This window comes from Eleutherodactylus coqui, chromosome 7 (assembly GCF_035609145.1).
Source record: "Eleutherodactylus coqui strain aEleCoq1 chromosome 7, aEleCoq1.hap1, whole genome shotgun sequence".
NCBI classification, from domain to species: domain Eukaryota; kingdom Metazoa; phylum Chordata; class Amphibia; order Anura; family Eleutherodactylidae; genus Eleutherodactylus; species Eleutherodactylus coqui.
The window spans coordinates 116,469,047-116,481,837 of record NC_089843.1 but is presented as its reverse complement, the minus strand read 5'-3'; the positions used below and the strand labels follow the sequence as shown (position 1 = coordinate 116,481,837).

Genomic DNA, 12,791 nt, shown 5'->3' with positions numbered 1-12,791 from the left:
TTCAATGGACTTCATTGAAAACAGTCCATGCGGACACCGCAATAAAATAGAGCATGCTGCGATTTTTCCTCTGCGGGCAGAAAAATCACAATTGATTTTCGCTCTCGTGCAGCAAAAAGCGCTTTTCCATAGCATGCTAGGGATGGCATTTGTTACAGAACTTGGGGGATTCTGCAATGTAAAATTTGCCTGTGTGCAGGCAGCATTATACAATGTACATTATCACAGTAACCTGTAAACACGCCGTGTACTTGAAATCTGACTATGGATTAGTATCATCTACAAAAACTGTGTACCATGTTCAGGGTCTTAAATGGAAGATTATCTAACGTATTCTAATCACAGCTTTTATAACTACATGGAAATAAAACGTCAAATTAAACTGCAGCAAATTCTGTTAAAAACACACAGGAAACCGCTAATTAGACAATTACAATCAAGTCAAGAAGGATAAAATTGTCCACTGAAAAATTATAAAAAGGTACATCAGTTAACAAAAAAAAAAAAAAGTTCTCTCCCCTAGAAGAAACCAACCTTACCTATTAAGGGCCATTTAGATGGGACGACTGTCGGGCAAATGATTCCTGACGCTTGTCCCTGTGTGTCTTCACTCCCGTGCTCCTGCACAGGAGCTAGTTGTGCTGGCTTGCTCACAGAGTGGCCAGTAGGAAGGCAGGGCGGCTACACTGAACGATCGTTCGTTTATGCAACATAAACGATGGACGATGAGCTGATCATTCAGTGAAAATAGCGGCTGTTCAGTACTGAACGGCTGCTGTGCTACGTCAATGGAGAGGAAACAAAAAAAAAAAACCAAAACACCAAACTATTCATGGTTATCAAAGTGGTCAGTTATATATGCACCCCAAAAATGACTTCAATATAAACTACAAGTTGTCTAATAATTAAACAAGCCCTCACACAACTCCGTCGGTGAAAAAAAAATATAGGCGTTATGGGTCTTTGGATGCAGTCACAATACAAATATTGTATTTTACACACACGTGCACACGATTTATCCTATACTTTTCAAAAATTTTAACCTTCGGAGCAACTGTCTGGAAAAACTTCCAGAAAAAAAAAAGTCACATTCTTATTGTAGATTTTGAATGTAATGTCTCATGTAAATATATTTTGTGCAAAATTCAATCACTTTAAATGCATTTTAACCTCTTAGTAACATAACTCATTTTAGCCTCCAGAGCCAGTAAATAGTTCCCCTATTGTACTCCAACAGTCATAACTTATTTTTTCATCAAAGTAGCTGAATGAAACCTAATTTTGCAGAACGAGTTTTAGTTTTTATAGGAAACAATTTTGGGAAAATATAATGTATTGAATACAGATTTTTGTTTCTGCAAAGCGGTGGAAAAAGCAACTATTTCACTTTTTTTTTCTTCAATTTATATTTACAGCGCTCACAGTGTAGTAAAATTAGGTTATAAAAAACAAGCGCTTACATGGCTAGGTCAACTAAAAAATAAGAAGAAGTTTACAGGTTTTTAAATGAAATGCACATATGAAAAATTCAAAACAATTACAGTGCCATTACGTACCAAAACAGGCAGTGCCCTTAAGTTAAAAAGGGTTTTCCTATTAGAAAAAAAAAGGAATCTGGCATATATGCAGGCACAACCCTATGCTCCATCACTCAAAGGATTACATACCTTTTCAATGCATCTGGTATTATATACTGTGTAAAGTCATCAACAGAAGGGGCAAAACACACGGCATCTTTCATCTTGATTCCACTGGATTCAATATGTTCTTTAGAATTAAAGCGAACCACATAAAAAGGGTGTGGCACAGGTCCAAATATCTCAAATATCTGTGGGAAAAATAAATATATAATTGTTAATGGGTTGCTCTAATAGCCACCTATAGGCGGCAATAGAAACAGGGTTTTGTTTTTCTGAACAGCATTTTATTTGCTTACATGAATAAATCCCTTTCTCTGCTGCTCCGTCTATAAGCATCTGCACTGGAACCTCTATTCAAAGAGTCAATCACAGATCTGGCACAAAATTTCGAAAGAAGAGTCCTGCATACCGAATTTTTAGGTCCGGTAAAACTGAAGGGATCCTATTATAGTCAATGGAGTCCATTTGGCGCTGTTCGTTTCAATCATAAGACAGATCTGTTTGGCCAGGGGATTACCCTTTCTTACTCCCATAACAGAGCAGGAAAACAGACGTGAAAGCAGTCTTACTCCCCCCTGCTGTGAGGCATTGCACTGTGACAGATGTCAACTGTAAAGGCCCATTTACATGCAAAAATAATCTTTCAAACCACGAAAAGATTTTTCCATTTGCATAAAGTGTTAATTGCCATTCACAATTTAGCATCTTCATTTGCATGTAAAAGGGCCTCCATGAGCTGTTTGCAGAGCCCAGAGTGCGATTAATCACACGCCCAGCTGTGCACACAGCTGCATTGTTCTGCTCCCATCTGAAGATTATGTTATCCACCATCTGCAGTGGAGATAACAGCCTGCAGTCTACTGAGAGATAAAAGGTGTTTGCTTTACCTCTAAATAGCTAAACAATGGATTTTAACCCTTTGCAATCCAATTTTGGATTCAGGCTTTCCTAGAGGGCTTTCTTTTTCTGCCATTATACAATGTGCCATCTGCTGGCTAGAGCCAGTACTGCGATATGTGACAACAGAGAGGCCCCCGACAACAGAGCGGCCAGTAATCAACAGTACGAATATCCTGCCGGACGTCTTCCGACATCGGAACTGTACAGCCTTCAATGAGCAGGTCTTTAGACATCAGATAGTGGATTGGAAAGAGTTAAGTTCACTTTAAAATTATCATTCAAACGAAAAGTGCATGATGCCCGCGTTTACATGTAACAATCATCCCTTTCTGCGATTTAAATGAATTTTGAGTGATAATACGTGTAAATGGGCCTTTAGGCTTTTACAAAATTTATTTCCCTAGCGAACAATGTCAGTTTGCTCATGCAGACTGTTTTTACAGGTTAAATAAATTGATTGCTTGCTAAATTATTCAATAATTCACAAATCACTGTAACCATGAGGACAGAATGATCGGTATTTAGATTGAACGATTAGCGAACGAGCCAATGATTATATTCATGCTTACATGAAATGAATGATGAACAATAAGTGAACGAATTAGCTTTCCACGTTCCATCGTTGGCTACGTTAACGCAGAATAAGTAATCGCTAAATTCGAACATTCCAGTGATTTTTTGAATAATTGTTCCATAATAAGGCACCTTTGGCTTATTATGTACTCTAAGCAAGTGGCGATTTTAAGGGAAAGCTTACTATGAAGAATAAAAGGAATACATTTTGCTACAACAGAAACAGTCCTGTTACCATCCTTCGAAAATCTTTGCATTATAAAAAAAAAATAAATAAATAAAATAAAAAAGCAGAGCTAGTGTTTGCCCAATTAATAAGTTCTGATATCTGCGGTTGGGTGGTGAGAGTTCACATAATTAGTCTGCAAACTCAGACGCTGGTGACATCACCAGACAAGCGTAGAATGTAAAACAAACCGTTGTATACATCACCCCTAGGCTTCTATGTATAAAATGTATGCCATTTAGTAAACATTAAAGGGGTTGTCCCGCGGCAGCAAGTGGGTCTATACACTTCTGTATGGCCATATTAATGCACTTTGTAATGTACATTGTGCATTAATTATGAGCCATACAGAAGTTATAAAAAGTTTTTTACTTACCTGCTCCGTTGCTAGCGTCCTCGTTCCCATGGAGCCGACTAATTTTCGCCCTCCGATGGCCAAATTAGCCGCGCTTGCGCAGTCCGGGTCTTCTGCTCTCTTCAATGGAGCCGCTCGTGCAGAATGCCGGCTCCGTGTAGCTCCGCCCCGTCACGTGCCGATTCCAGCCAATCAGGAGGCTGGAATCGGCAATGGACCGCACAGAAGAGCTGCGGTCCACGGAGGGAGCAGACCCCGGCAGCCATCTTCAGCAGGTAAGTATGAAGACGCCGGACCGCCGGGATGCAGGTAAGCGCTGAGCAGTTTGTTTTTTTAACCCCTGCATCGGGGTTGTCTCGCGCCGAACGGGGGGGGTTAAAAAAAAAAAAAAAACGTTTCGGCGCGGGACAACCCCTTTAAGGAAAAGCACAGTCAACTAAGCTTCAAAACCAAAAAGGCATCCCCCTTAAGAAAAGATTTAAAAAAAATATTATATTTTTGTATCATCCATCCACCTACATCACAGAGGTGCAAGCTGGGTATGAAGCGGGTCTGCGGGTGCTGGCTGTTTGACGACACTGGCAATCATAAGCACAAGTTGTTTAAATGATCACGAAATTTTCAAAAGGCAACCAACTTGGAACTGGTGACACCAATGGCATGTAAAGACCACTAAAATCACTGGAAAGTCTCTGCTACAAGCAGTGCCTTCCAATGTCTGGCTATCCTCATCTCCTATATCAGTCACAGACCTTTCTACATGCACACATCATCCAGCCCTATTATGGGCAGACTCAACTGACTCCTTCACGTATGCAGGTCCGTGGTTGAGTGTGCGCGAGATGTAGAAGGGACTCTGCAGAATGTAGGAGACGCCTTCCACATCACCCAATCAATCACAGAGGGGACAGCTGGGGATTGGAAGCACAGCAGAGGCAGTCCGGGCCAGCCCATCAGACCATTCAGCAAACATACACTGTGTAGCCATGTCTACATGCATTTATTAGGGACAGTCTCAGGCTGGCGATGAGGCTCCCTTTAACAGCAATAGTCAATATGACCCAGCTTTTATCTCAGAACTAACTTTTGTTACAGGGGGACTGATAAGACAGGGAGGATATTTTTAAATTGCTACCATTATCCAATTTTTGGAATTCTCTGTATTAGGACCATTTAACAAACAACTGACATAAGCAGAAAAGTATGGAAAATGTAACGCCATGAGATGGCAGACACGAGTGCTGCCAAAGGAGAGGTTAAAAACGAATATCTAGCAATGCTTGATCATTTATATTTGTGCGCTAGAATGTTTTTTAATCTCAGAAAAAAAAAATATTTCTAATTTTTTTTTTTTTTAAAGTGCAGCTGTCAAGTTAAAATTATATCCTTTATTTTCCAAAGAACAGGCAATTTTAAGTCTGCCAGCATGAACATACTGTGCAAACTGCAGGCATCATCTTATAAAGCAGGAGGAGCGGAGAAGATTTATATATAAAAGTTTTATGTGGAAAGACTCCGTATGACTTGTATTTTACTCATTTATACCCCTGCTCATTCTTAGCTGAACAGTCCATATTTATTGCAATTCTCCTTAGCAGTGTGGTCCCAACATCTTCTTCCGGTCCTATACGGTAATTTATTATGCCGTAGCGCAAGACTGCCGCATACGCTTTCGCTGTGACACTCTCGTGCACGTGACTGCTGGCTCTACTTGGATGAACTGGATGTCAGCAGCCATTTTCTTCCAGCCGGCCATCGGTTATCACTCAGCGGTGGCTATTTTCTTCCGGAAACCGCCACACCAACCCTTGAATGGTGGCCAGCAGCGTCCTTTTGCCATTTTGAAAAATTATCTATCTGTTCCAGTAGGGTTAATGATCAATGATATTATTTGTCCAGGTGGTAACTTTTGATTGGTAAGTGCTGTCTGCCAATTATGGCACTTTGTCATAGACATAGCATAGAGCAGTTGAAAGTTATCATACTGAAGAGCAACTTCAAATCACAGCGTCAGAGGAATTTGGGAGTATAAGTTTATGGCCATGTTGGATACCCTCAAGAATGGAATGAACCTTAGCCTGGGATTCTTGCATAAGTGGAGAATATGAAAGGCGATCAAGACTGTTGTCCTCTTTCCAATCATTGTTTATTTTTTTTTATTTTTTTTTTCTCCATGAAAAAAAAAATCAGGATTTTTGATTGCAAGAATGTTGCCATCCAATAGATGGTGCTGCAGAGGTATTGTTTCCATCTCCTATATGCAGCTTGTAAAGTAGAGATAACAGACATCATAAAACTGTCACATTCCTCATCTCAGTGGACTGATTAAGTATTTATCTCTGTCAGATTGTCTGGTGTTATTTTAAGCCTCAAATTTCTGCGTGAACACTTATTTAGATCAAGAAAGGTGTCCCACCTCCACTCTGCATTTGTATGCTATATCTGTGTCCCATCCAAACCTGTTTCCACAGCCTGATGAAGGGTCTTTAGAGGAACCCGAAAGCTTGCTGTAACATCATGTTCTTTTGTTAGCTATTAAAAAGGTATCATATCTACAATATTACCTGGCCTCTCTTACTGAGAACAGTCACCTTTAACTGTGACCTTTGAAACGCATTGCCTAGCCATTTGGTTTTTTTGTCTGTCTTTTTACCTGTGTTTAATACTGTCTTATGGAATAAATTGTCAGAAGCCATTCTTCCCATCCATTTGTGACTGATACATGAACCTGGATTTAGAGGAAACCTGGCGGACTTCAGGTCTCCTCTGAGAAGTCAATTTATTAACAGTTTGTTGGTCAAACACATAGTAGCGCAGGAGCTTCTTTCACTTCCTCATCTTTATGTTTTCTGCCTATGACTGACTTGGACATGTGATAAGAGGTCATTAGTAGTAGTATGTAAGCAAGGATCTCCACCGAATGCTAGAATGGACACTTCTCAGCAGGCGGAGACAAGAGATCACACAATACACAAACATTCAAAATGAAAAAAACTAGATGTGTCACAAACAAGCAGGTTTATTATTAAAACGAAGATCCTCATCAGAACAAGGATCCACCGTTTACTACTTCACAGAGCCTATGTTCCTTTCCTTGCAATAGCATGTACGTTTCTAGAAACTCAAGAGGACAGCAATTTAAAATCTGCTGCAAGTCTGTGGGCTCTTCACTAAAGTAAATAAGTTAGTCACCACACTACGATGTACAAGTGTTACCTACTAGCCTATAATAAATACTACTTTATTACTTTGTCTGCCGCACTTAAAGTAAAGTAAACACGCACATGTTAGATGGAAAATACATTGTTTTCACTAAGTCAAGCAATCATTTAAAAAAAACAAAAAAACCACATGCCCGTGTAATATGTAATGTCAGGACGCTTTACATGATTAATGTTCTGCCTTGTTTGGGACAAGAATTCCATGTAGGGTGTTATTTAAACTCGAGGCTGGAGCTAGTGGATTGCAATTCAACATTCACCTCAAGTAAAACTTTATATATTGTGTCAAACTCTTCACCCTCGTGAATGGTTCCCTTTTTACATGATGGATATGACGGAGCTTAAATGATCAGTTTGCTTAAGAAGCCCATTGAATTATAAGCAGGACCAATCACTATGTTAATGTGACTAAAAATGCAAAAAAATAAAATAAAATCAGCATCCGATCGTCACCACCGCTGATCGGAGCTATTAACTCTTTAAATGCTGCAGTCAATTCTGACAGAGCCATTTAAAGGATTGATGTATGGGGGTTCTGGATAGCCCCCTGCGATGAGATCACAGGGTGCTGTGCCGTTACCATAGCAGAGGGGTTTCTGAAAGCCTCCAGGGCTGCCATTGCAGACTGCTTAACAAGCCATGCTTGTGGCGTGGCTTGCTAGAATGCCTGTCCGAACGCAGTATAATGTAATACTATGGTATTACATCATGCTGCAGTAGCATTCAAACCATCACAAGTTCATGTCCCCTATGGGATCAAAAACTAACAAACAAAAACACACCTTTTGCCATATTTGGAGTTTTTTTATTAAATGGTTTTTTTTCCCCCCAACTATAAAACACATATTTGGTATTGATCTGTAAATGAAAGTCTGATCTATCAAAGTAAGGCCGCCTGCAGACGAGCGGGTCGGATCCGGCAGCGAGAATTCTCGCGCGCGGGACCCGACCCGAGAGCCTGCAGAGACGAGCGCGTACTCACCCGCGCCTGGCGGCCCCGGCTCTTTCATGTGCAGGCTGCCGCGCAGCCGGCGCATGCGCAGACCGGAGCCGGCGGCCGGGTGAGTGTGAGCCCCGCACAAAAATAGGACATGCCGCGGTTTGTTTGCCGCGCGAGATTTCGTGCGGCCAAACCGCGGCCGTCTGCATAGGAGTGCGTATTGTAATGCACTCCTATGCAAACTTTCAGTGGCGGAAATCCCGCCGCGGGATTTCCGCCCGTGTGCAGGTGGCCTTACGCATTATTTACTCCGCACTGTGAATGTCATCAGAAATAAATAAAAATAAAACAAAAACTGCCAGAATTGCACTTTTGTGGTCACCCGATCTCTAAGGAAAAAAATGTAATAAAAAGCAATCAAAAACCCATAGGTGCTCGAAAATGGTACCAATAGAAATTATAGTATGTCCTGCAAAAAAAGTGAGCCCTCACACAACTATGTCGATGGAAACATAAATAGAAAAAGCTTATGGCTGTCAGAAGATTGTGGCAGAATTTTTTTCCCCTGAACATATTGTATATTTTAATAGTAGTACGGCAAAAAAAAACAACAAAATAAAACTGCATAAATTTGGTATCACAGTACTTGTACTGACGCACAGAATAAAGTTATGTCAATAGAAACAAGACCTCCTTGGTCTTTTACAAATCAGATTTAATCATTTCTAAAATCCTCACCTTGCCAACAGCACTCCGATCCTCTTTAAAAACAATAGTATCTTCATTTAAAGGAAGAGTGTCACGAAATGACTCAATAATTACTGAAAAAGAAAGCAAATCATTTATTCTAAAACAGTCAGGTTTAAAAGAGGTTTTAACCATGAAAAATGCATTTCATGAAGAAGTCTTCAGGTGGCTAGTTAATCTGCTCACTTGTGTATTACATGGCTGTCCACCGATTTCAACCACCAATAGACCTCTAGGGTGAGACACAAAGTTTTACATCAGTCTTTTCTGTTTAAGGCCCAATGCCCACAGCCGTTATTTGCACTGCGGGATCTGGAGCGAGTGTCCGCCTCCGAATCCCGCAGCAAATACTTCCCATAGGACATGCAAGGAAAACGCTTTTCCCTGTCCACGAGTGGAAGTCAACTGCGATTGCCGGCATGACTCTCTGCATGCGCGGCAGCTGGCACATCCGCAGAGCAGAGAGAGAGAAGATAACTGACAGGTACACGGGGGTCAGTGCAAGGACACAGGGTCAGATTCCACTGCGAGATTTCACAGTCGGAATCCGACCCGGCCGTGGGCATGAGGCCTAATAGAGATAGGAAGGAGTTGCTCAAATCAGTTAGTAGACTGTCCCCACAGCACACCTATATATTCGACATGGAGTTGTACAGCAGCTGCAGATACAGAGCCATGTACAGACACGCAAAAAGCCTCTCTGATCTGGTTAATGGCACTAAATCCTCACTCCTGCAGAGAGCCATATTACAGCTGTCTGAATGTAACTTATGGAACTTCGCTAATGCAAGGCAGCATTCCATGCTTTGCAAGGTGCTACCAATTAAGAAGCTGCGATGTACTAACGGAAGCCATCAGCACAAATAAGCCAACATGCAGTACTTACATCGCCCTGTTCCAAGTCATTATTGCAATCTATAATTAATACTTGAAGCTCTGAAGTACGGATAAATTTAGAAGGCTTTTATGTAAAAGCTTGCTAAACCACTTCAGCTCTGTGTCCATCTATTATTTTAAGAATCTGCTAAATGAGTAATTATGGGGTGAACAAAAAAAAAGTAAGGCAGGGGACGCATGGTTCCTGTCAGATGGCGTTTACAAGCTCCATCAAGCAACAAGCGTTAAAAACAAATCAGATATCTAAACAGAGGCAGGAAAGTTCACTCAGGAAGGCTCATTTTCCCAGCGCACTGTTGCTAAGAAACAACTGTGGGGGGTTAAACTGCTGCCGTCTTTCAAAAAAAATAAAAAATGTATATATTTTTTTAAGGAATCTGTTCAGAAGAAGCAATAATATCTAGAGTTACAGAGAACACACACCTTAGCACTCAACGAACAGGAACATACCGGGGTGTTCCTCTGAATGAGAAGTGCAATAACAACTTGTTATGAGAGTCTACATTCCCTCTACAGAGTGCAAGCGATACCTTATCAAGGCCACTTACAGATCAACTCACTGCAATCCATGCATTACCAACTGCAACAAGTGCCCAGCGTAAAAACCATTAACAACCCTTTGCCCACCAAGGACACATCTCATACATCCTCGTAGGGAGGAGATAAGCCATTACTACTAAAGGCCCTCCCTAATGCTCCTTCTACATGATTCTCGTCTGAGTGGCGTCATCGCTAACTCATTCCCAGCCTGTCGCGCTCATGCAGCCCATTTAGTCAGAGAATCGTTCACTTCTTGTTTCGTTCTTTCGAGTGATTGCCAGTCATTATGAGAAGATAGCATAACTGGTATATTGCTGTGACGGTCCCAAGCACTGAAATCTATGTATCTGGGGCTAGCTCTTGTTTAGCAGCATATTGCCAAGCTATCACTATCAAACAAACGACAGGAATAAAGAGTAACATGAATATCCGTACCCTTGGTTACAACCTATGCTCATACTAAGATCTGAGAAATATATCTGTATGATTTGAGCAATAATCCAGTTCTAAAAAGAGTACGAATCCAATTCTAGAGCAATAATCCAGTTTTAAGGAGTACGAATCTAACTCCAAAAATCTAAACAAAGGATGAATCTTTGAGTTTTCCAAAAAAAATATATGAACACTAGAGATGAGCGAGCGTACTCGGATAAGCACTACTCGCTCGAGTAATTGGCTTCATCCGAGTATCGCTGTGCTCGGGTCTAAAGATTCGGGTGCCGGCACGGAGCGGGGAGGAACGGAGGTAAGATCTTTCTCTCCCTCTCTCCCGCCCGCTCTTCCTTGCTCCCCGCTGCGACTCACCTGTCAGCCGCAGCGGCACCCGAATCTTTAGACCCGAGCACAGCGATACTCGGATAAAGCCAATTACTCGAGCGAGTAGTGCTTATCCGAGTACGCTCGCTCATCTCTAATGAACACCAAGATCTCTCATCTCATATGAAAACTCAGTTAGGTTTACTGAGATTTCTCTGAAATTTATCTCACTTGAGTCTGGGAAATAATTGCACACAGTAATATTGCTGGACAAATGATGATCTGCATTATTACTGTATGAATCACCTAATGGCGCCATACATTCCATTCTATGACTGATATAATTCTTCGTATATATCACACACTCACGTAGGTGATACTACATCCTACTGTGTGCATCTAGGACACTCATTAAAGACTGTCCGTTATACCCTATAAGGCTGGTAATCCAGCACAGCCTAAGGATTTTCTTAGCCCGGTATTTTAACATTAGTAATAAAGTTATGATTTTAGTCTATATCTGTGAAGGGCTAGATTAATAATTATATAGACTTCCCTACCACTGTGATTTTTTTTCTAATATTTTATATATATTGACTTTGGACACCGCGAGTTTTTGATGCAAATATACATTGTAAAGCTGGTCTTATAAAAATTATTCACAAAGATGCGTGAAGATGGACATTCTATCAACTGAATACAGTGCTCCAATAGCTCTGGAAGTTCCATAGGGCTCCATGCCAAGAAAAAAAACTAACAATCAATTTGGGCAGCTTTGGCTATCAGGTCTAAAAATATGGGAGTCAAAGTAAGTTTTTTGGTCACCAAAATAAAAGTAACATTACTACATGTAAGGAAGCCTGTCCACGGCCGCGACAGAATATAGCTAGCGATATTCTGCCGTGGGGGAGGAGGGGTGAGCACTAAAAGGTCTCTTTGATGAGCCTATATTAATGATAGGCTCACTGCGGAGAATCGCGGAATGCAGTGATTTTAATCACGCGAGCAGAAAAATCACTATGATTTTTTGCTTGTGTGCAGTAGGCTGCGCTTTCCATATTTATCCTATGGAAAGCGTGTCATGCAAGCTCCGGGTGCGATTTATCGCCGCAGATCTCGCAATGACACCTCGCCCATGGACAGCCAGCCTAAAAGAAAGCATTTACATTAGACTGTGAACTGACAACATGTACACTACTAGCCTGTGCTCAATATTCTGACTATTTGCAGCTACCACTAGAAGGAGCCACAAGCTGAATACTGCACTGAACTCAATATAAAACTTTATCCAATAAACTTCCATTCTCTTGGTTGTAGCTGCAGAAAACCAGAACGGTGTGTTTTAAATGTTTGTCTTTATAGCAGGGCTCTAGGTTAAAAAAATAAGAAAGACCACCACTTGGGTGCCTTTGGCTCCCAAGTCTAAAAGTTTAGGAGCCAAAAGTATATGACCTGCATCGGAAGTTATTTTAGTTGTCACTTGTGCAACAGAGGGGAACGGAGCAGGTGTGACTACTGCTTAATTCACAAGAGGAGAATCGGGAACATCGTACTGGTGGCCAATGGGGGTCCTAGCAGTCAGCCCCTATGATCAGGCAATGATCACGTATTCTGTAGATAGGCGATAAATTGCTGTGGTGGGCTACCTGGTTTGCATATTACCTTTCCAAAAGACCACCTCTAATTAGACCAGATTTTCTGTGATAGTATGTGATGGAACTGAAAATCTAGGTATACATTTCATGTTCCTTGAGAGGACCCTCTAAAAGACATTCTTTGAATGGTCATTTCTTTATTATCAAACATGTTACTTACTCTAATGGTACCTGGTGATTGTTTCAGAATTACGGAAGAGACGGGCATAACCAGGTAGGAAGCACAGGTTAAAAGGTTGTCCGGAATCAAAAGAAAATGGGCCAAGAAAAAGGGAACGGCATAAAATAACAGAAGGACTCTTACCTGTTAAATACCCCGCTGCTCTCCAATGGTCTGTTTA

At 41.1% G+C, this 12,791-nt stretch overlaps 1 protein-coding gene across 1 annotated transcript in view; it reads right to left on the bottom strand.

The window, feature by feature from the left end:
* NAF1 (nuclear assembly factor 1 ribonucleoprotein) overlaps positions 1 to 12,791 on the bottom strand; it is a 49,442-nt gene that overhangs the window by 20,185 nt on the left and 16,466 nt on the right. Inside the window, exons 5-6 of the mRNA XM_066573571.1 lie at positions 8,594 to 8,676; positions 1,668 to 1,828 (exon numbers count right to left, since the gene is read on the bottom strand). Coding sequence (XP_066429668.1) covers positions 1,668 to 1,828; positions 8,594 to 8,676 — 244 coding nt within the window. The remainder of the gene's footprint in view (positions 1 to 1,667; positions 1,829 to 8,593; positions 8,677 to 12,791) is intronic.